We start from the raw sequence: 24,227 nt of genomic DNA, 5'->3' as shown, positions 1-24,227 counted from the left end.
CAAAGCGGACAAGCATCCATACATCATATTTATAATTTGAGTTGTTCTCTCGAGATCTCGACTAATTTATCTTGAGATAACAAAGCCGATGTAGAAAACAGAACAGGCTGCTCACGGTGATGTCACAGAGCAGGACATGCCACGCTGCCATCAGCCACACGAGGAGGATACGAGTTATGATCATCTGACATCACGGTGCTGCAGCTTCGTTATCTCGAGATAAATAACAACTGGAAATGACTCGTTATCACAGGAAGAGTAAATAAAATGTATGTATGTGTCCGCTTTGGGCTCCGTAGATTATTGAGACTTGAATACAAAATAAGACGTACTGCATAGAAAACGTTGATAATCCATAACATAATTAGTTTGTTGTCTGGATTCTGTGGATATCAAGATCTCTGGAAACTTTTGTGTTCTTATTGTTTTTATTTTGTGCTTTTGTTTGGTAAAAAAAAACAAACTTCTGTAACCTAAGAATTAAAGAAATCAGCTTCTTTGACGGATCAGATGTCCCTGTGTCCTCGCTGTAAACATTCTGGATACAGACGATCAGATCAGATCAGATAGAACTTTAATCCAAATATAAGTGAAACATCAGATATAAAGTGAAAAAGAGACAAGGCCAAATATAAACAAGTACCATAAGTCATTTATAAAAGTAAGCTAAGCAGAAAATGTCCGACATGCAAAGATAAAAAGAAGTAAAAAAAAAAGTTTATTGCAGCAGACGATGAAAGTGAAGAAAAGCTCGATCACCTGTTCTGGAGTCAGGTGAAACTCCGCTTCTCTACTAGGAGCAGGGCCGACCCAGAGGCCTGGGCCCCCTTTAAATCTGATTGGCCACCCCAAAATCCTACACTATGATTGGCTATTTGCCTGTAAGAGGCGGGACTTTGTTGCAACAGGCTGCTCGTAGCTTTCTTTGCATTTGAATGTGGCACATTTTTTAATGCTTACTACTAAATCTGTCACTCTGGACGTACTTCTTCTTTTTGAGTCCTTAAACATTAAACTTAGTTACTTTTTAAAGTTACAAAAATATACACAGGAATACAGCACATACACATACTTGCATAAGTCAGTGACCCAGTTTAACCATCACAGTCAGAAAGTTCTGGATCCGGCCCGAATACAAGTTGGGGGTTTTCAGGAGCACGGCCTCTGTGTGCACCGTCCTGCTTGCACTTTTCCCCTCCCCCTCCCCGCTCTCGTCTGGACTACACGACGAGTTTGGACTAGTCAGTAATCTTCTGTACGTGCAGCCCTCCAGTAAACCCAAACTGCTCCTGCTGCCTGTTTGTCTGCATCCCTGTTGCTTGTTGTTTCCCGGCTGTGACACACTCGACCTGTTTCTGTCCTTTCTTCCACTGCTGATTGTTTCCAAATCTGCATTTATCTTCCTTCATGTTTCTACCTTTCACTGTGCGTGTCTTTGCACAAAAAGTTCTTATAAAACGTGCTATTATTCCCCCCCTGGTTCAATGTGACCTCTGCACCTCTGCCTCCCAGTGCGAGGGAGAGAAGCATGGAGCAGGCTGCGGCTGAGCCCGGCTCACTGCGGAGGCTTATCCTCCCCTCACATGTATCTGTGATGGAAACACACAACAGCAGCGTGAGAACCAGGAGCGATGGGAGAAAGAAGAGATAAAAGAGATGAGATTGGGGGTGAGATGGAAGATGGGGGAGGGATTAGGCAGAGGGGGAATGAGCGGGGATGAGGACGGATGACACAGCGAGCGAGCGAGTGAGCTGAGCGAGGGAGGGAGGGAGGGGGCTGATCGCTCACAGAAATAATGATATCTGTTCTCCTTCTGTTGTCTAATCATTTTATTCTCTGCTATCAGAGATGGAGGAGACGGCGCTCGGCCTGCTGGCAGGCGGCCACACGGCGAACACACAGAGAGCCTGTTTGAGCACAGAGGAGCCGAAATCAGAGCGTTTATTCATGTGGACAAAGATCCTGTTCAGTCTCACGATAATACAGCAGGGGAGTCGCTGTGTGAGGATGATGTTACAGTGAGGACACTCAGAGCACTCGGCTCTCACTTTCTGTCTGTGCCTTCATTTCTATCTGTTACAAGATCACATGCAAACACTGAAGCTCCTAATGACATCAGAGACGCTGCGACCAAGTTTAAAAGTATTAAACCAGCAACGTGTTCGTCTCTGCTCCGAGCTCATCGTTCCCTAAAGACGTGTATCTATCTCAATGTTGTTCTTATTACGAGCAGGAGGTGATCAAGCTTCTGTTCAGGACAATTTTCACATAATTATGTTGAATGCTTGAAGTCAGCGACTGGAACAAAACTCTCTCTGCTTTGCTTTTCCCTCATTAAGTGTAATCTGTGCAGCATTACGTCGCTAACAGAACACATTAATGCTTGTAATTAGTAGAAAATAAATGTAATGTGTAACAGAAAGGGCTGCTTGTAAACATTACTCATAAAGTCTGCTTCAGTCCTCTCTGTCCTTTCTTCTGTGTCCCACTTCAGGGTCTGCATCCTGTGAAGGACGACTGCGTCACTGCGGCGCGTCGAAGGCTGTCCCATTTCTAACGCTCCTTCAGATGCGGCCGATAAATGCGGCCATTTCCTGGGCCACGAAGGATCCATCGGGAGCATCCTTCGCGTCCCAACGTATCCCGAGATTCAGTGTGCGGAAATTCAAACGAGGTGGCGGCCGAGGAATACACTTTAAATGTCAAAGTTTTTGGTTTCAACTCAGTCGAATAGCTAGTAAATGATGTTATAAATAAAACGTGACGTTAGTTATGAAAGCTAGCTAGCTAGCTAGCTACCTGTTGCTAGGCAACAGGAGCGGCATATGGTGGCGCAAGCTAACCAACAGCTGGTGACGAAAACAGGAAATCCTCCGTAGAGCAGACCGTCTCATTTCAGTTCGGCTTTGGCGTCTGCACAGGCTACCAATAACTCATCCTTCGTAGGCCGCGTCCTTCAAAGGATGCAGTCTCTGAACTGAGACACAGCTAGCGTCTTCTTGCTTTGTGGTTTTATTTTCCTCTGACACCTGAACGTGTCTGCATCTTCATCTGCTGCGCTTCAGTCAGAGCCCAGGCAAGGTGTCTGAACCCTGAAGATACTGTTCACTTGGCTCCAAAACGTTTAAAGTAAAGAACACTGAAACAAACTGACGTGCATGCATGTGAACCAAAAGTCTTTTTGTCTCACAGAAATGAAATGAGTTTAGGATTATCCTCCGGCCCCAAGTGTTCCAGATCCAGATGGTTTCTCTCAGGATCAGGTAATCCAGCTTCCTTTTGTTCTTCAAGATGAACCTGGATCAACTTTATCCAGATTACCAGAGCTCTAAATCGCACTACATACTTTGTCCACTGGGGGCGCTCAAATCCACGCAAAATAAAGATCCTGACAGCTGCTTTAATATGAATACTTTAGAATTGATATCGATGCTATTTGACAAAAATATTTAAAGAGGACAAAATTCTTTATTTCCACAACCTATAAATCATCGACTTTGTCGCTGTCGTGATTCAGCGAGCAAACAGACAATCAAATCATGTCTCAAGTATCAACTTCACTGTAAAACTTGTGTTTTGTTTTAACCACATTTAGTTCCTGTAATCCAGCCTGAGTCCTCCCCTCTGCTGGGATCAAGATAATCCGGATTTTAGGATCAAAGTTTTCCCACTCAAAAGTTTCAGACAAAAAAACAAAAACAAAACTGGATCACCTGATCGAAGGTAACGATCGAAGGTAACCTGATCGCGTAACCCTTTCTTTCTCGTAAACAACCAGTTTTTAAGATTTGATCCAATCCGATGTCTGTAATCTGATCAGACCAGCCGACAGCATGTCCAAGTTAAGGGATAACATCTGAACTATGAACTGTCTTTATTCCTTCTGATTGACGGTCGGTCCATACTGCAGTAACGCCGATCTTTCTGAATCATTTCTGTTGTCAGTATTTGAGTTTTGAAGTTTTGACGTTTCTTCTTCAAACTAACAATCTGACTTCCTGTTCTTCCCTCCGGAGCAGAGCTGCTGTTTCTGGCTCCTTCATATTTCAGCAGCCCGGACTGAACAGACTCTGGATGTAAACACGCTGTCGATGTTCGGTTTGTACACAAGTCATGTCCTGTTTCCTGAACTTTCTCACTTTTCCTGTGTTTACGTTTTGTTTTCCTCCCCGTCGGCCCGTCTGCATGTGTCAGCAGCTCGCAGCTACAAGTGAAAACTCCTGCAGAAGAGGCCGAGGCAGCTGCTGGAGCAGAGGAACTAATGAGGTGTGTGTGTGTGTTATGTCCTACGAGAAGCAAACCAACAATACACCGCACAGACAGACAGTTAGACAGACAGCTAGACAGACAGTTAGACAGACAGTCATCTATCTGGGTCCCTGTCTGTCTGGCTGAAGAGCTTTTTTAAAATGTGATATCACTGAATCATTGATGAGCTTTTGTCATGCATTATAGACAAGCTGAGAGCGAGGCGGAGAGTCTGAGGCCTGTTTTACAAATATATTCTTATTTTTCATATCAAACTTCTGCTGCTGACACAGAAACGCAAAGTGGAGACAAACCAGCTCAGAAATGTGCCGGAGGAATGTTTAGTGGACCGTCGGCTCGGCCGCACGGACGGTTTTCAGCAACGTTCAGCTCAGTGTGTCGGCTGGTGCAGCAGTGGTGCAGCAGAGATCGGCTGGTGCAGCCGCAGTGTCGAGCCCTTCCTCTACCCAAACACACCTTTACCTTGTGTCCTTGTGTCCTTGGCGTGTTGGAGCCCTCAGGTGTCCTTGGCGTGTTGGAGCCCTCAGGTGGCCTTGGCGTGTTGGAGCCCTCAGGTGGGCTCAGTCTGCAGCAGAACAGCTTCTTGTGTCGGTCTGAAGCAGATATTCACGCTGATGGAAAGTTCAATGACTGTAGTGTTAGTGTTAGTTACGTCTCCTCTCGCCGTTCCTCCTCTACTCTGCTACTCGGGAACAGAACGCTGCAGGAGCCCCATTTGTTAACAGAGCTGTCAATCATGAGGCCACGCCCCCTTTTTATAGCATCAAATAACTAATTAAAAGTAAACTTCTCAGAAAAATGAACACTTGGACATAAATCAGCAGGATAAGAACTAACTATAATGACAGAAACCATGTTTGAGAAAAATGTATTTGACGTGTATTTTGATTTTATAGTTTGACTCATGTCCCATCTGTTAACATGGAGGAGGCGGGCTTTATGAGCTATACTGCAGCCAGTCAGCAGGGGGCGACAGAGAGGGTTCGGACTCACTTACAGGGAGCTGTCATGTCGGCCATCTTTTTATACAGTCTGTGTTTTAGACCAAAAGCAAAGCAGATTTTTGCCTCACATGGCTGTAAATAGTTTTAATTGTTGGTTGACACAAACACTTTGTGTCTCTTTCAGATTCGTTAGAAACCGAACACCATCGTGTCTGATGAACTCTTCTGCTGCTTCCAGCTCCTTGAGGCTGACTGGTGCCCTGTTTGATGAGCTGCTTTTATCAGTACCAGGATTTCTCTGATGATCAGTAAATATTCACTGTTTGCAGCAACTCACGCGTCAAATGAAATGATCTGTCTTACTACAGCAGAACCCACAATAAACAGATTTATACTGAATAAACAGGTTGAGAGGACGCTGAAATAATCATGATGCAGGTTTGTAAAAACTCAGTCAGGTTTGTCTGGAAGATGACGAGTTCATAACTTTAAAAACGCTCCATATTTTGAAAGCAGTTTGGCTCAAACATTTCTGATTGACAGGACATCAGGAGAATCTGACTGTCAGGCTCTAGTGTGGCGTTGTGTGATAACAACAGGAGTGTTTGAATCCTGCAAATGTTTCCCTCAGGAGGTGGTGGAGACTGAAAACTGAGATAAAATGTGTGGGTGAATACTCGATTCTGATTGGCTGCCTTGTGTCAATTATTTCCTGATAATTAGACAGCTATGAAGTTGTTCAGGTGAAGGTGTCTGTTCTAAATGAATGGTACCTATCAGCCTGCAACACGTCGGCGCTTTAAGCAGCGTGTTTTATTCTACTTAAACATGAAACTGAAATAAATAAATATTAAGCAGATTTTCAGAATAAAGTTCAGAGTCTGTCAGCGTTTATCAGCCCGCGCTGCGCCGAGCGTAAATCTGTTGGACTGCAGATTGCTGCAGTGAAATACAGCTACTTACACAGATTACCAGCTGGGATGAGATCGCTCGTAAGTCAACCTCCGTCACCACCACCTCCTCCTCCACCCTGCGCACACACAGACCAGCATCCACCCAGTAAATCTGAGCTTCATGGGACAATGATATGTTGCTCTCTCTCTCTCTCTCTCTCTCTCTCTATCTCTCTCTCTCTCTCTTATGTAAGTGTGTCCTGATCTTGCTGCAGCCCACAACAGTCACCCTGACACATAAACACACTCTCTCTCTCTCCTTTGTGTGTGCAAAAGTTTCATTATCATTAAGGTCAGCACTGTGTGTGTGTGTGTGTGTGTGCGTGTGAGTGTGTGTGTGTGGATGGGGTAGGCGGGTGAGGGGGCACACAGAGAGAGAGAGTGAGTGAGAGAGAGAGTGTCTGTGTGAGTGAGTGCAAGAGAGAGAGAGAGAGGAGAGCAGAGTCCGCGGAGGAGCGAAGGAGGACGGATCGGAGCAGAAAGCAGGAGGCGCCGCTCGCAGTCAGGAGGATGCTGCGCTGACACGCGGACCGTCGGCGCTCTCGAATCCGGACCACGTACCGCGCTGTACCGGCTGTCTCTGCACGACTGACCGCAGACCAGCCAGACCCGAGAACAAGCACACCCTCTCCTCTCCTGTGGACCGGCTTGTGTCGCCATGCCGCCGGCCGCCTGCTCGCTCCGGTTCCGTCTCCGCATCACGTTGCGCGCGGGGCTGTGGATCGGGCTGCTGTGGAGCTGCGTCTCAGCTGGAGGTACGGGCTCGTTTGTTTGTCGTCTGTGCATGTTTTTCTCTGCCTTGTCCTCTGCTTTGTGGCTCCTGTCCACACACAGTGACAGCAGATCAGTTTTCAATCGCTGCACAACAAAAACTCGTCTCTCTTTCGGGCATCCCTGTTTGTTTGGAGGCTTCTCCTCCCGCGGCTCGTAGGAGGAGAGAGGAGGTGGGGAGTCTGAAGCAGCCTTTGAAGTCCTGAAATAAACGTTCTTGCGGGCTATTTACTGTGCAGGCATCCAGAGAGAGTCCATGTGGACCGGAGCCCACTCGTGTGCGTGGGAGCCTCGATCAGGAGGGAGAGAGAGAGAGAGAGAGAGAGAGAGAGAGAGAGAGAGATGACCTGTCAACAAGCTCTGCAGTTATTGTTTTCTCACGCGCGGAGTGGGAGACAGAGGGGGGGATTCCTCCGGTGGAATTACAGCAGAAAGTGACGAGAGGAAAGTTGATGTTAGAAACACGCAGTCAGACAGATGAAGGGAGGGAACGCGGAGTGATATCTGTGAAAACGACTCCAAAAAACACACTTGTGTTTGTTTCTTTGGTACCGCTGGTTTCTGCTGGGGTACAGAAGGGAAATGATGCTAAGTGGTTGTTATTTACTGAATGCACTGTGAAAAACACGGGGTCAACATCAGAGGTCAAAGAAGCACTTCGATATTTGGGGTCAAAGCAGCAAAGCCCCTTCAACTGTTTGTTTTATTATTGCTTTATAATTATTGATGCTTTAAAGTGTCCATCACTTGGATGATGCAGCTGATGAGGTGGAGCTCATTTGAACAGTTTTATAACCTGTTTGCTGTCACTGCTGTCTGCTGTGCTCAGCCTACAGGAACAAACCAGTGCATGCTGGGAATGCTCTCCAGGAACATCGACCATCATATCACTGCACACTGATGTTTCTGGGAGGAGCCACACATCTTTTCTTTCTTGGTTTATTCTATTATTATTTCCATGTTGGATCTTTGCTAATCACGTGCTGGCTCTACAACGCTGTCTGTGAAGTTTCCCTTTGTTTGTCTTTGATCCTCCAAAATGTTGCTGCAAACTCAAAATGATTTCAAGTTAGCTTCACAGCAGGAGAATATTAACGACGAAGCCACGCACGCTGCAGGGAAGCAGCCACAGTTGTATTGGGCATAAACATGAATACATGTTGCTAATGCTAAACATAGTCAGAACAAGGTTTAAGTTTGGTTTGTGCAACCGATGTAAGGTCTATTGATGATACTGGCTGACTTAGCCTTCAGGACTAGGCCTAATATAGATCACTTTGTGCAGTTCAATATTTATTTATGGATACAGATATTATTTACATTAGGGATATTAGCAGATATGTCATTTTTCTGCTGATATTTTCCGCAGATAAACCGGCTCTTAACTAGCTCACAGTTAGCTCACATTCTATTTGACTTAACATCAAACACGCCGAAAATACCCTCGTGGCTAAAGCTGACGCTAACAGAGAGTAACAAACATTAGCGCTAAACTAACTCCCATATTCATGGACGCACACACGATGGGAAGAGTCCGTCTGCGATCACTGATGTCTCTGTAGTAGGTGCAGTGAACAAGTCCGGGCATGTCTCCCTCACTGGGATGCTGCATTCAGGTGCGCTCAGAAACGTGAGCTACCAGACACGTGACCTTTTGTACAATGCCTCTTCTTGGCCCAAGGGTGCAAGATTTCTGCAGCCTTTGGCCACTTCAATAAGAGTAGGCATGATGTCAATTTCACTACAGGTGGAAAAAAAACATGCGCCTTATATATTGGGTTGGAAAATATCGGCATATCGGATATCGGAAAAAAAATCCAACATCGTGCATCCTGACTACGCAGCGTGTTTATCTGTGAGCCAAAGATTTCACAGGATCCATCACAGTTATGTTTTTATCTGACACATGATGGTCATATTGTAAAGAAATCTGTGATGGACGACTTTAAAACAAACCGTGATCTTCTCTAAACATGTTGAGTTTAACCCCAGGGGTGGACACTAACCAGGTAAATGTACTCGAGTACATGTTTTGAGTATCTGTATTTGAGTTTTATTTTTTGGGAACTTGTTACTCTCGACTCGACTACATTTCTATGAATGCTCTCGCTACTTTTGCTCTGAAGTCAGCTGATCAATTTTCTTTTCTCTTCTAAAATCCCAAAGACAACAAACTGTGTTCGTGTAGTCCTGCGTGTGGTTTGTCCAAGTGGTGTTGCCGTACCTGTACCTCGCACGTCTCCATGGTTGAACACAGAGTTAACGCAGAGCATTTAGTGGTGCTGAAGAGGCCGATGGCGGACATTTTGGGTTGTTCTTTCCGTAAATCTGCAGCGTGGCTTTAAACATGTAAACAATGTTTTCTAAATAAACAAAACGTAGCAGAATGTACACTCATGTATTCTTGACTGCAAAATACGTTTTGAGATTTATTTAAAAAGTAGTTTGAATACTTCAGTATCTTTAAAAGCGAGTACTCCAGGAGCATCGATACTTTGACTCAAGTAACTAAGTTGTGTACTTTGTCCGCTGCCGAACCCAAACTGTGCTGTAACCAAAGCTTCTTTGTAACTGGCTGCCTAAACGAGATCCTGGTCGATGTTGAAGAAGAATCATTTAAATGCTTTAGGTGTTAAAGTGTTGAGTTGTTTTCTGGCCACAGGGTCGCTTTGTCGGACGTCTCGCTTCAGTAGCCACGGCTGCTGTCTCATGATACTCAGCAGAGGTGAGATTGGATCGTCCAGGGCCTGCCGTACATCACTCGACACTCCTCGTACATTTCTCAGGTTCCAGTGACTCTGTGAGGGCTGAAGCTGCACCTGGTTAACGCTCGGGAAAGAAGGTGGCCTTAGTTTAATATTAAGAAGTCATTATTATGTTTTGTGCCGTTTAAAGGAGACGGGTTGCTTTAGTGACGTCGTTTACACACAATAAATAATCTGAATTTAAATCATTTGAAACTACTTCCTGCTTCAGGACAAAGTGTTTGAACATAATCTGAATGTCTTAGTTTAGTTTATTTCGGTGTTGTGGCGTAAATACATATTTTAGTTGCACAAGAAAGTCATTTGTTTGAATCACTGATGCATTCAGGGACACTTTTTATCTGCGTGAGAATGTAGGGTGCTTTTTATTTCTGGGTCTTGGCCCATATGTGGAACTGAAAGTCTGGATATCTGGGCCTCTGCATGCGTTCACCTCTAAGTACTGTTGTTTTCATCTTCCACGTCCCCAAACTGAACAGTTTGTGCACGGCTACACGTTTCATACCACCTTAAATGTTTTTGGTGGCATTCGTGTGTTTTTTGTTCGAAGAATTACAGAATGACTTCTTGCAGGATTTTCTTAAAACTCAGTGGAAGCATGAAACATGGAACTGGGAGGAAATGCATTCAGGTTTGGACCAGATCCAGCATCATTATGGATCTTATTTAAGTCTTGAAGCAGGTCCACTCGTGTGTTGCGGTTGCAGTTGCAGCTTTGCACAACAAAGACGACTGACAGAGAGGCCCGCTCGTTAACACACTTTCCTTTTAAAGTGATAATCCTGAAGATGTTCATGTAAATGTCTGTAAGTCTCTCTCTCTCTCTGAATGAGGTAACACATGGTGACTGACCCTATGGCCCACTGATGAAAGCCTTTGCATCTGCAGTATATAGTATTATTATGGGCTGGGTGTCTGTGGCGGCGCCCAGTTAGTGATGCGTTTCCCATCAGCCAGCAGTGGTTGGTCTGCCAGAGAGGGTAGGCGGAGCTAAGCGGCTGCTTCTCCGCTCTCTGCAAGTGTTGTGAGTAAACAGTAATCTACTATGGCTGAACAAACAAAGAAAAGATGGATGACTACAGATACAACTTCAACAAGAAGTGAAAATCCAAAGAAGAAGAAACAAACTCGACGCTCAGATGAAGCAAACAGTCTGAAAAGGAAAGCGACCGTCAGCCAGGAAAATCAAGAGTTACAACCGGAGCCAACCGTGGACGTCTGGTTAAACTGGGACGTGTCCTCCTGCGATTACCGTTCATCACCAGTAGGTCGCGCCCAAGAGAAGGAAACTGAAATCTTTGAGATCGTCAGTTTAAGTTTCAAATGATTCAAGTTCAGTTTATATGTCAAACATTTATTGTGGGCGGAGCCGACAGAAAATTAACCAGCAACTGTTCTGATAATCGATTAAATCGTCTTCAGTTTTCAGTCCTTCCTTTTCTAATTTACTACTTTTCTCTGTTTGATATAAATGTCTGTGTGTGTGTGTGTGTGTGTGTGTGTGTGTGTGTGTGTGTGTGTGTGTGTGTGTGTGAACTTAATAACTGAGTTCTGCAGTATTGATTGACAGAAAGAGAAAGTAATTGGAGGCGTCACCTTGGGCTCCAGAACGTTTGTTTTTATTTTCACAATTCAGACAGAAACAGATCTTTAGTTTCAAACCTGATTAAATTTACTCCCTCCTGTGAGCACGTTTGTTTCAGATCAATTCGACTTTATCAAAGATAATTATCCCTCAGACAAGTCCTGACATCTGTCACAGGCTCGTGAGCTCGTTCATCGCGCTTCAGAAGATTTCATCACTTTCACTCGCTGATTTTATTCTGAAAATCCAAAGCGACAGTTGTCCTCGAGCCGTTTGAATGTCCCTCGACTGTCAGTGACGACGTCTTCACTGTCTATGGGTTTCAATAATTTACCCATCACACACACACGCACACACACACACACGCACACACACACACACGCACGCACCCGCGCGCATGCAGGATTCTGTCCTCTTGTTAATCCTCGTCACTCGTGTCTTTTCCCCACGTACACACACAAATGTTCGATCACACACACCTACTGTAGACACACACACACACACACACACACACACACACACACACACAAACACACACACACACACACACACACACTGTGTATCATGCACTGCATCACTGGTTTCATCTCTCTGTCGGCGTCTGTAGTTAATGAGATCACCCAGCAGAGATGTAATGTCACCAAGCAGCCTTGTGACTGCGTGTGTGTGTGTGTTTGTGTCGGTGTGTGTGTGTGTGTGTGTGTGTGTGTGTTTTAATGCGGGGATTGTGCCTGTGTATGAAGATAGGCTGGATCACTGCGTGGTCTAATTTCTCGGGGTGAGAGTGATAATCTGCCAGAAAGACAGCTTGACAGCTGAGTGCAGATTGTGGAGCTCCAGCTGGGAAGCAAAGCCGGCTGCAGAGAGAAACACGCAGCTCGTTTATCGACCCGCGCTCTTCTGCAAACTTTCTTCTGAATTCATGTCTGTTCATTTAAAAAATATAGATCCTCTTGTCTCCTTTCGAGAACTCGTTCGTCTTGTAATTCGCCTTCTCCTCTCATCAGATCAGCGCTCCTGCTTCCTCTCTGGCGTCCTCCTTCAGCAGAGTTTCTCCTTCCTCTTACTTGTGAGAGAGGAGAGAAAAATGGAAGTGAGGAGATTGTTTCTTACGGCTGAGTAGCTCTGGCCTTATTATACAACCACGTCGTCCTCAGGCTGCAAAGTTTGGAGAAGAAGCATCAGAAAGAGACAAAGAACGAGGGAACGAGGAGAGAGGAGACATGAAGGGAAGTTTGAGAAGTAAAAGCAGAATCACGCAAAGACACTGTCTCTTTATGTAACAAGAATATGCACGTATTCCATTAATCCTTCCACTTATATGTTTGGCTGCCCTCCTTAGAGTGGACTCACATCTCTGCACTTTTTAGCTGCATCATTACAGAGCTGCAGGAGCAACAGCCTGACAGACTCTGATAATTAAAATGACTCTTCAGTTTTCGTCACTCACACAGTTTTTACAGGGAGCTGAGTTAGCTGTCACGTTTGTTCTGCAAGTTTCAGCTAAACACACCTGTAGCCAGGTGCTGCACGCAAACAATGAACTGATGAAGCTTTAAAATGGGATGTTAGTCAGAGCTAGCAAAATGACAACATTCAGTGTTTTTCCAACAATCTTATGTATATTTTCTTGCTAGTATCAGAGAGGCACCTGGTGTCGGCCAAGTTGAGGTATCGAGTCAGGATAACAAATAGCACTACATCTTTAGATATAGATTGTAAGTTGTAGATTTGATGCAACTTAAAGTGTAGCTGCACCCACAGGTCTGACCATAACTCCAGGTGGAGGGGGGTGGGTGTGTCCGGCACCTCGGTGACGCTGACACAGAGTCACAGGGCACATCTGCCTCAGAGGGCTCTGTGAGGTGGAGGACTTCTCCCCTCCAACCCCCCTGAAGAGCACTTCAGGGGGGTTGGAGGACCGTGGTGCTCTCGAGCCCTATCAGTGCGAGCTGTTGGCTTTAGCCCCACTAACGCCTGGAGCCGGAGTGTTCGGAGCCGAGGCGATGCAAGTGCGCATGCACCGGCGGCGCGTGCAGCCTTGTGAAGAGAGAATGGGCGCAGACCCTGAGAGGTAACACAACGTTAGCTAGAAGGCTAAAGTGTGCTAGCAGTGTAAACTCTAGTGAACGATGCGTCTCGATCAGGATATATTTGAAAGTGAGCGCGGTTTCACAGACTCCCTCTCAAAGACGGTGCCGGGGGGGTGTACCGCCCACCTGTGATTGACAGGTGTTAACATTCTTTTTTAAAAATAAATTTCATGACGTAATTTTATCCCAAACGGTCGCCTCTACGTCACCATCGGCTGGCGAGGTTTAGGCTGATTTAAAACTGTAGACGGCGTGTTTGAGACATTTCCAACCCATGAAACGCCGACACATTAACACCAGCAGGGACGTTTCACAGGAAAGTTTTCAGAGGAAAGAGGAGCTTCTCAGAGTAAAGCAGGCGGGAGGTGAGCGGGGACACAAAGTTGGAGGTGACCCTGTTTAAATCATCCTCCCTCTCAGCAGCAGCAGCAGTGAGCAGCAGTGAGCAGCAGTGGAGCACAGGTGGGCTTACGGGGGTTTAACCTTTCATTTCCAGCAGAGCTCCCCTGAATATGAGCCCCTGATTACCATGATTAAACAGATCACTGTACTCTTAATGAACAGCTAATGCTGCCTTTCCTGATGGAGTGCACATCTGCAGTCCACCTTTAAAGAATGGGTGGCGCGTTAGCACGGTTAGCCTGTTAGCCTGTTAGCTTGATACTGTTTTTCCTGCTGGTTTTAGGTCCTGCAGCATGAAAACAACATGCAGACACTTTGTAAGAGACTAAATTTGTTATCTCAACTGCACTAGAGGTTATCAGTGACTTTTAGTTGCAGGTGTGAGAAGAAAAAAAACACTTTATCTTGTTGCATTTAAGGACATCTGCAGAGTCAGACACTTGAGTTGCATGCAGAACACAATTTGTAATTGTCAGAAAACATTTAATGTACTTTTAATTAGCTTTTTGGAGGTGTAACAATTTCTTATTATTTAATAAATCCAGGAAGTGTGTCATCCTTAAGGTTTTTTCAGATGGGGGGGACTGAAGCGCCTAATCATTCATTGTCAATGAGAGGCCAGCAGGCAGGTTGGAAGGCGCGGGCAATCTGACAGGCGGGGCGCCAAGTGGCCGCAATCCTGTGAAATTGTCGTGGTTGGACTCGTCTCACACACACGCCCGCTGCCAGAGTTGAAAGTTGAACTTTATTCTACGCGACGTGCAGACGTGAGACTGATCTTTGCTGTGAGCTCCCAGAGATGTGACCACTTTGTAAACCGGGACATGAACAGGAGGGCCTTTAGCATGGCAGAGCATCGGTGCAGGGCTGGATGCATCAGGTGATGTAACGTTAGTCTGAACTTAAGCCAGGCTATACCTTATGTTACAACTATGCTAATGTAGCTTGTTGTTATAGCCTATAGAAAAAATCCAGTTGTACCGGCAGTGCACAGAAGCCGTTTCCATGGTTACCATTCATAGAGCGCCTGGCGTTTACGCACTGAGCGCTTGTCTGCCTGTTTAGTCACATGAGGAGCGCAGTGAGACCCGGAGATCCACGCGGGTACGCAGGCAGATCGTCGCCCCCCCATCTGAAAGGACCTTTATGCTGCACAGACGAGGGGAAACACAGGGCTGGGCTGCTGTTCGGTCTGGGGTTTGGGAGGTTGTTTAAGTTTGGGGAAAGATAATGTTCTCAACTCAACCGGTCCAATCTAAAGAAGAGCTGCTGCTGTTGTTCCAGCATTTTTTAAAAGAAAGAAATCCAAATGATTCTGAATGAGAGGATTTCTGCGTCTCTTTGTCGTGTCTGGTGTTACATTAAATATCTGGCTGTCGGTCAGAACCTTTAAAGGAATCACTGTGGGCTTATTTAATAAACTACAGAATTAGCAGATGAAGGAAGGAAATAACAGAATCATATTTGCTGGTTGCAGCCCTCACACTGAACAGTGCTCTGTGTGTAGCACAGCCTGATGGATCCTCCTCCTCGGTGCCAAAGAGCTCCTTTGTTTTCCATTAAAAACACATTAATGATCCACACTGCTGCTCTGCGTGACGCGTTCCTTCATCACCAGCAACAAACACACTGTTCCAACTCAATCTCACACACACAGTCCTGCTGCCACAAATACACATCAGAGTATCTAATGTGGATTCATCCGCCGCTGGAAATAGTCCCCGACCAATTAATGATTTCCTGCAGGGACGTTTTTTAAAGGATGTTTGTCCTTTAAAAACATTTTTGGTTTTGAGACACAGACAGGAAGTCAGAGTGCGGACAGATGGGCTGGAGAGGATTTATTTAATGTGAATAAAAATGATACAAACTTTCCTTTAACACTAAAACAAATGAAGCATGTTGACGTTGAATGAGCTGCAGATGCTTTCAGCTTCATGGTTCAGTGTTTGCAGAGATGAATGTTTTCTGATGATTAAATCCACATTGTGCGACGTTTCCTTCCTGTTTGCTGACAGAGCGACTTGTATATTTGAGTCATGTCAGTGTCTTCATTTCTTTTTAAAATGTTGCTGCTTTGCAGAAGACCTGAATCCCAGATCTGAGACTCTTTGAATAAAAAGGAGGTTTCTGCACAAAGAGCTGAGCAAAGACACAAAGTTTGAGGTCTGCAGGTTTTATCCTGCACTGTAAATGAACCCAGGAGTCGCCTGATGTGTGGTACATCAATAAAAACACTTATTGCATGCTTTGAAAAATTGCAATCATTAACGTGAAGCGTGCACAGTTTGTCGTTGAATCGCTAAAACAAGCAGAAGAGCCAGAAAAGCTGTAAATCAACATGATTTATAAGAGTAATATTCTGCATTTAGATCCTGCAGGAGTCTCTCAGTCGCGCTGGGGGTCTTTATCCGGGTTCCTCTTTGTATTTTGGAGAGCATGTTTGTGAGTGTGTGTGTGTGTGTGTGTGTGAGTGTTTAATAGTGTGTTTGTGTGCTGCAGCAGGAGGAGTGTAGACGATGCACAAGCTGCCGTCTCAATTAGCCCCTGCACTCATTAGGAGCAGAAGTGAGAGCTGCGGCTTCGTGGTCTCCCTCGCACTCTGACATATGGCCTGAGCCTCTGCAGCTAACTTACCAGAGACGACAACATCCCAGTGAATTATTCAAAGTTGTGTGTGTGTTTGTGTGTGTTTTTGTGTGTGTGTGGTGGAGGAGTCGGGCCTAACCTTCCTCTGTGTGTTGACATCAAAGGAGGACGTGTGAAGCAGAAGCAGGTCGTCCTGCCGGTGTTGTCTCCACCTCAGCGGGTCCTCTCAGACCTCCGTGACCCGCTGCGGCTGTTTAAAGGGGATTCAAAGTGTGTGTCGGCGTGTGCGTTGCTGTGTGTGCGTTGGTGTTCAGTGCTGGTTGTTGGTGCCTGCCTCAGTATCCAGGATTATCCTCTCTAGGATGGCTGCAGGATTGCACGGATGCTGCTGTGCTGACACTTCTCTACAATAGAAGCAATTAACTGAAGCTTAACTTTGTGTATGTCTGTTTTAAGCCATGGATGTTAGCGTGTGTGTGGAGGAGAAATGGAACCGTTCGGGTTTTCCTCTCATCCGGCTCCATTCCCGGGTCCTTTATCTATGAAAGCATTCAAAGAGCAACTTCTAAATGTTTGTTTCCTTTGAATAAATGTGCTGAATGTGATCCGTCAGCAGCCTGGAGAGAGCGTCAGCACACTTAAGCTGCATATTTAGGTGGTAAAAAATGTTTAACTGGATTGGAAGTAAACAAGAAATAAGAGCATTAGTGTCATAGTTTGTGAATGTCTTCAGACACGTTTATCTGTTGTACGTGTGCAGGGTGAACAGGAGAGTCTGGGTTTGTGTGTTTGTAATTCAGGAAGTGATTTACATGCGACAACACCTGAGCAGCACCCAGGGGTTGTTTGGTATACACGGTCTGGAGTTGTTCTAAATGTCCACAAATTGTTCGTAAGCTAGCTGGTTAGCTTCTCCAAGCAGGTAGACTAGAACCTGGGAAACAGCTGCCGAGTTCTGACTGAATAAATCTGCCTAAAAAAAAAGAGGTTACTGATTAACATGTTTTATCGAAGAGACAAACTCTGATTAAAAAAAACTGCAGTTCCTCGAGTGTCCACTTGAGGCTAACTCTTGAGTCAGACCCCACAGAGCCCCATGTTAAAACAGTTTGTTTCTTGCACCAGCTCTCTGCGGTCGCAGCTGAGCAGTTATGTGACTTCATCTGACCTAAAAGCTCAGACAGAATCTCATGTTGTGGGAAACTTTGAATCTAACTAGCTAATGAATTAGGGCGTTTTCACATTAGGTACGATTGCTTCATACTGTACATGAGTACGGTTGCCCCCCCCTCCTCTCTCCGCCGGTCAGCTTTCACGTTAATAATTTCGTTCCGTACCCGAGCACACTTACAGTAGGACTTGAAGCAGAAAGTGGCGGTAATGCACCTCAAAAACAAGGAGAAGAAGAGGAGCATCATCAACTACGGAATATTGTTTATGTTGTCGTTCCAGTGTCGAAAAGCGTGTGAATCACAAGCCCGTACAACGGAGCCGACCTTCGCTCTATGCCGACTAAAAATCTCGACCCTCTCACCTACATTCCTACAGTATCAGCCCTGCCTGTGCAGTTCAGAGGATATCGGAGTAGACGTTATAAAAAGCAGTCCACTTCTATAGTTTGCTATGGTTTGCATCAACGAACCGTGCTCGAGTACGGTACACAGTGTTCACACTAATCAAACGAGCTGGACTTTGGGGTCAAGTGTACTCGATCCGGGCCCGGGTCCCTGATGTGAAAGCTCCCTGAGCCTTGAGCTAAGACTGGATAACTGGATGGTCGCTTATCTCCAGCCGTGGTCACATCTGGTTCCAAAAAATGTCGATGAATCACTGCTGAACATGAAGCTTTATGAAGGCCATGTATGACATCACGGTGACTATGTCATCTTCTTTTAAACAGTGTTTAGTCTAAGCTAAGCTAACCATCTTCTGGCTCTTTCAAAGTCCAGATCTCTTTGTTCTCAAGGTTTCTAAATGTGGCGCATGACTCGATGTTTGCACCTCCCTTTACAGCCTGATGTGAGAAACAAGACGACAACAAGAAGACAAGAGAATTTTCTAGATGAAATTTAGTTAAACAAAAATGTTTCGTCTCTTCAGGACAAATCGATATTTTCAGGCTTACTGGAAAAAGCTTTGAAAATGTTGTTCCATTTCTGCTCGGTGGCAAATGATGAATTGTGATCCAGAGACAGATTTGAAACGCTTGTCTGGGATTAGAGTGATACACACACACACGCACGCACACACACACAGCCCTGACACTTTGCCTTGTCAAACTCACTCAAAGCTGATTGGCACAATCAAGTGTGTCTGCAGCCAAGCCTTTTAAAAGGTTAATATTTCAGTTCCCATTTGCCTCAAAGCTTTGCAGTAAGCCTCCGCTCGGCTCCTCGTCTGTGATACGGGAATCCTATTGAAGTAGGTCTGTCGACAAACCGCCGTGTGTGTGTGATAATCCGCGCCGCGCGCCGCTGATAGCTACGCCTGTCATGCTGTCGAGTCAGTGTGTTTGTTTCCTCGTACTTTAACTCCAATAGGTCTGAGAGAGCTGCAGAGAGGAGCCGAGCATTGTGGGAAAGAATCCTGTCTGGGTGTGTTTTCACAGTGATTGGCTCCAGTCTGGGCCGCGAGGTTCAATGTCTCAGCGCGGCTCTGCTCCGCTGCCCGCTCCAGGGATTGATTGATTGATTCCTGTCATGGCGGCGTTCTCGCAGAGTTCTCGCACACACAAAACCCCTCCGAGCTTTTTGAGGAATTTATGGTCCAACAGTTTTGAAGTGTGATGCAGGATGAATTTAGAGGCTGAGGAGATGCAAAGCCTTCAGCCAGGCTTCAGCTTCCTGTCGGATGATGGCTGCCAGTCACGCTCTGAAGGGGAGGACGCTTGTTTATGTCAGATTGATCCACAGAAACTCACTTCCTCCTCTCCTCATGTGTGCCAGGTAGTTTCACTAGATAGGAAAACAGGAGTGAGGTGCTGCTGTTGTTGCAGCTCGTTATTCTGGAAACATTTCTGTAACTGGACTCACAGACAGCTGTGGACAGGCAGGAGGAGCAGGAGTTCAAAAGGTCCTCACTGTTGGTTCATGTTTGTATAGATTTCAGATTGATTTCCTCTAAAGGCAACCTCTGCTGTCCGTTCATTTCTCTGCAGAATAAAAATCATCGTGCAGAGATTTGTTAATGCAGGAGCCCGTTAAACACAGGACGTCCCCTGGAAACGAGGGAAAGTGATGTTTGCTTGTGTTTAAAACCAAACGCTGATCTGTTCCTGAACACAACGTGAAAAAAACTAAACTGCAAAAGCTTCACAACCAGCGTCTAACAATGTTGTTTTCCTCACCTGCTTGTTTCCATGGCCGCTCAAACATTACAATGAAAAGGTCTAAACACTGAGTCAGTGGCTCCAGTAGAAATGTGGAATAACCTTAAATTCCTGACTATTCTTAAAGTTATAATCTCAAAGATCTCAGTTTCGTTCTCTTTGGCGCCTCTAATGGTGATAAATGTTAATTACAGGAGCACACTTCCCAGATATCCAGACAGTGCTGCATGTGTGACGTCCACGGTCGGCTCCGGTTGTAACTCTTGATTTTCCTGGCTGACGGTCGCTTTCCTTTTCAGACTGTTTGCTTCATCTGAGCGTCGAGTTTGTTTCTTCTTCACCCAGCCTATAATAATACTATATACTGCAAATGCAAAGGCTTTCATCAGTGTTACCTCATTCAGAGAGAGACTTACAGACATTTATTTACATTAAGTCTTTGAGATTATGACTTTAAATAAATGAAGTAAACAGGAGCCGCTCCATTCAGTGTACTGAACTTAAAATTTTGAATTTTGTATTTTGAGCTTCTCAGTAAAGAAAGATGAACTTAGTTCAGTAGTTTATCTCAACTTCAAACTCTCCTGTGTCTGATCGTTTAACCTGAGGAAACTGATCACCTTAAACCTTTTATTAACACAAAACAAATTCTGTAAAATTCAGTTTTTAAGACGCACTTTTAATTAAACAAAAAGTCTTCTATTTATCGAAAAGGTTTTTTTTCAATAGCTCCCATGTCATGTGACCCAGTGTCCTCAAATCAATGTCAGCTGGTAACAAATCAATGTCAGATGTTAACACTCACTCGAACAAATGAGACACACTCCATCACATTGGATTTAATTGCTGCTAATATTTTATATTAATATTTTTATGTAAAATATTTGTTAAAGATATCTACCTCTGCAGCAGGTCACCTGAAATATGCCATGGCCAAAATATACCCTGTGTTTTTAATATCTTCTGTCAAAGATCACCTGACTATGAAGTTAAAGGTCACCTGACTATGAAGTCAAAGGTCACCTGACTAGTGTGACCGCAAAGATCAGCAGACTTTGTCGTCTGTCCAAAACTCTGTCTGATATTTGTTATTGCATATTTATAATTGCTGCATAGGTAAACATAAGGCTTTATTTTGAAAATCTTACCTGATGTATAATTGCAAAGCTTGGATTTAAAAGTATGACATGCCTTTATTTTGAAAGTCTAACAAAAGACTGCATTCTTATTCTTGCTATTTTGACTTTATTTACTTTGCTTTATTTTGAAAATCAAACCAGCGGTTATTGTGAGGCTTCATCTGAAGGTCGAACTCGATCTAAACTGTTGCTGACTTCACAACTTATTTTGAAAGTCCAAGAAGACAATTATTAATAAGCAAACTCTTCCGCTTTATTCTGAAAGTCTCAGCAGATTTTCTGATCCATCATTGCTAGCTTGACGGTGAAGCCGTTCCTGTGCATAACTGACCTAGGTGTTAGGGAGCACTGACCTGTTGACCTGCTGTTTGAGGAGTCGGGAGTGAGAGCTCGTTAACAGAGTGAGAACTCGAGAAGTGACTGCAGAGCAGAAAAATAATTTTGCCTCTTAAAAAAGCACTCCATCGATTAGCCCTCGCAGGCGGGCGGACCTGCCTGGCTGATTATATTTTACACGTCTTTAAAGCTTCCTGGTTCGTGCAGGACTTCTGTGATCTGTTAAACAGCAGCTGTGGACGCGGTGCAGAGAAGGAATCAATCTGCTGCAGTGACACGTCCTCTCATGAAAATCCATACGTGTTGGATGTTTCGCAGAGTGACGCTGCTATCATCATCTCTCGCCCGGCTCTGTCGTTACCTCGTGGAAGTCCTAAATGTGATCGATGCTCGCTCTGCTTCTGTCTCTTGATCATTAACTCATAAAGGTCCTGATGGGCACACAGCTGCCGGGCACGTCTGACAGACGGGGCAGGTCATCGATCAGCGCTCAGGTCAGGGCGGATTGATCGGAGCCTTAAAGTAAAATATATATATTTAATATCTGCACTATAACTTCTGGCGATAATGGACAACTAGGAGACAGAGAGAGGCGACTCGTGCTCTCCAGAAATCAGCGAACTCTGCTTTTAAGCACATTTATTATTCTATAGAGCGAAAGCCTCAGCGCTGCACTCAGGGTTTATTTCTGCAGCAGGAACAAATGTGACATAAAAGACAAACAGAGAAGAAGAAATAACTTTGGTTTTATTATTAATTACTGTCACAGAAACAGGCACATGTCTGAGGTTTAACACACCGCAGCTCCGTTTGTGTCTTTCTTCTCTGCTCATCATTTATTCCTGAACGTTCTCTGTGTTGACATTTGGGTCACGGCCGCCTCGAGGTCCACGCTAAAAGCATTCCTCTTTTCTTCTCCTCTGCCTCCTCTCACAGCTGATGCTGGTGGAGATACATCCACCTTTTCTTTTATTCATGGAATAAAAGCAAAGAGCCCACATACCTGCGACAGGCCCCGACACACACACACCACGTGGACACACACACACTGTAAGAGAGTGAGCTATGAGACGACTCCACTGAGAGGTTTCATCACGTCGGCCTTGGAGGCTCATCGCTCGCTCTGTGGATGTTTAACAGGTCAGATTAATGGCTTTCTGCAGATGTACTCATACTTTAAACATGGAGATAATGAAATCTTAACAGCTGCATCCTTTATACTGCAAATCAGAATAATATAACTTTATTACAGGCGACATTTTACCTTGATACGAACATTCTTCAAAGCACACCAGATGATGGCAGCTGTGAAGAAGCTGCCCGAGATGTGAGTTAGGATCGTGAACATTAACACATATCTCTAATCCAGCTGTTACATGAACCCAAGAGCTTCATCAATAATCGTGAAACACCATCAGGAAACATTTTACTGCTCTTTAAATACTTTAGGTACATTTTGCTCTCACTTACAGCCGTTCAGATTCCCCCGACCGTTCCAAAAGTCACAACTTGCCTAGGATGTCTGAATATATAATTAATGTCATCTGACCTCCAGCAAGTGCTTACTTTGATAGGATGCCCAAAAGCCAATCACAGCACTCCACATCATCTTAAGAGGACTGCAGGAGAGCCACGCCCCCTTTTTCTATACGGTATGGCGGATTGAGAGACAAGGAGGAAGTTTAAGGAGTTAGAGGTGTAGTTGAAACCACAGACTGTATAAAAAGATGGCTGACATGACAGAAGCCAAACCCTCACTATCGCCCCCTGCTGACTGGCTGCAGTGTAGCTCATAAAGCCCGCCTCCTCCATGTTAACAGATGGGACATGAGTCAAACTATAAAATCTAAATACACGTCAAATACATTTTTCTCAAACATGGTTTCTGTCATTATAGTTAGTTCTTATCATGCTGATTTCTGACACTTTTAATAAGTTATTTGATGCTATAAAAGGGGGTGTGGCCTCATGATTGACGGCTCTGTTGACAAATGGGGCTCCTGCAGCGTTCTGTTCCGAGTAGCAGAGTAGAGGAGGAACGGCGAGAGGAGACGTAACTAACACTAACACTACAGTCAGTGAACTTTCCATCAGCGTGAATATCTGCTTCAGACCGACACAAGAAGCTGTTCTGCTGCAGACTGAGCCCACCTGAGGGCTCCAACACGGCACGGACACCTGAGGGCTCCAACACAAGGTACAGGTGTGTTTGGGGTGGAGGAAGGGGCGGGGCAGGTTTGTTTTTGAATGCAAGACTTTCACTAGTCGTAGATTTTTCTCTCAGTGTGGTATTTGTACTTGTACTGCAGTAAAGGATCTGAATCCTTGTTCCTCCACTGATCAGCTGATGTCACATCGACAGTATTTGTAGCTTCAGGGCTGAAACATGCAACAGCACCGGAAGCTTCTAGAACACCATCCAAGAAACCAGAAGTCAAAACTGTGCCGGGGAAAACAGCGAGCTTGTGGGTCTGTGGAGAGATTGAGCTGTCTGTTTCCTCTGGCATCAACTGGCATCACTTTCTTCCATCACCCTCCCTCCCTCCTCTCCTCTCCTCTCCTCCCTCCCTCCCTCCTCTCCTCCCTCCTCCCCCCCCCCCCCCCCCCCCCCCAGCCCTTCCTGCTGCTAACTGGAGGCTGCAGGAGTGTGAGGAGAGTTTCAATGACTTGTGGCTGCGAGAGCACTCACACGCCGATGTTTCTGCTCGGCGGAGCGGCTAATAAACACGTACACACACACACACACACACACACATTTGTATTAGTGCTGCATACTTGTTAGAAACTGTATTCAGTCTCTAACCGCTCCCTCTAATCCTAACCTTTACCATTACTAACTCTGACATTTCCATTTAATCCCGTCCTAATCTCGGCTCCTCTCTGAAGCAGCCCTGAAAAGAAGCAAAAATGTTCTGACTCGGGAATATTTTCTTCTTCCTTATTTCTTTTTGAGGACGTTTAATCCTCCTGAGGATTAAACATTTTCACATAAGAAGACGCACAGAGTCCCAAAGCTTTGGCAGCAGAGAACGTGCTACTTTACTTTTGCTGC

At 45.1% G+C, this 24,227-nt stretch overlaps 1 protein-coding gene across 1 annotated transcript in view; it reads left to right on the top strand.

The window, feature by feature from the left end:
• Positions 1-6,825: 6,825 nt before the first annotated feature.
• The window catches only part of LOC138601925 (seizure 6-like protein), a 64,380-nt gene continuing 46,978 nt past the window's right edge, over positions 6,826-24,227 (top strand). The window contains exon 1 of the mRNA XM_069673240.1: positions 6,826-6,922. Within this exon, the coding sequence (XP_069529341.1) occupies positions 6,826-6,922 (97 nt within the window). The remainder of the gene's footprint in view (positions 6,923-24,227) is intronic.

This window comes from Semicossyphus pulcher, unplaced genomic scaffold (genome assembly GCF_022749685.1).
Source record: "Semicossyphus pulcher isolate SPU_LCO1_2020_fin unplaced genomic scaffold, fSemPul1.0.p SCAF_22, whole genome shotgun sequence".
NCBI lineage: Eukaryota > Metazoa > Chordata > Actinopteri > Labriformes > Labridae > Semicossyphus > Semicossyphus pulcher.
Note: the sequence above shows the minus strand (reverse complement) of the source record. Positions and strands in the feature narration are given on the sequence as shown.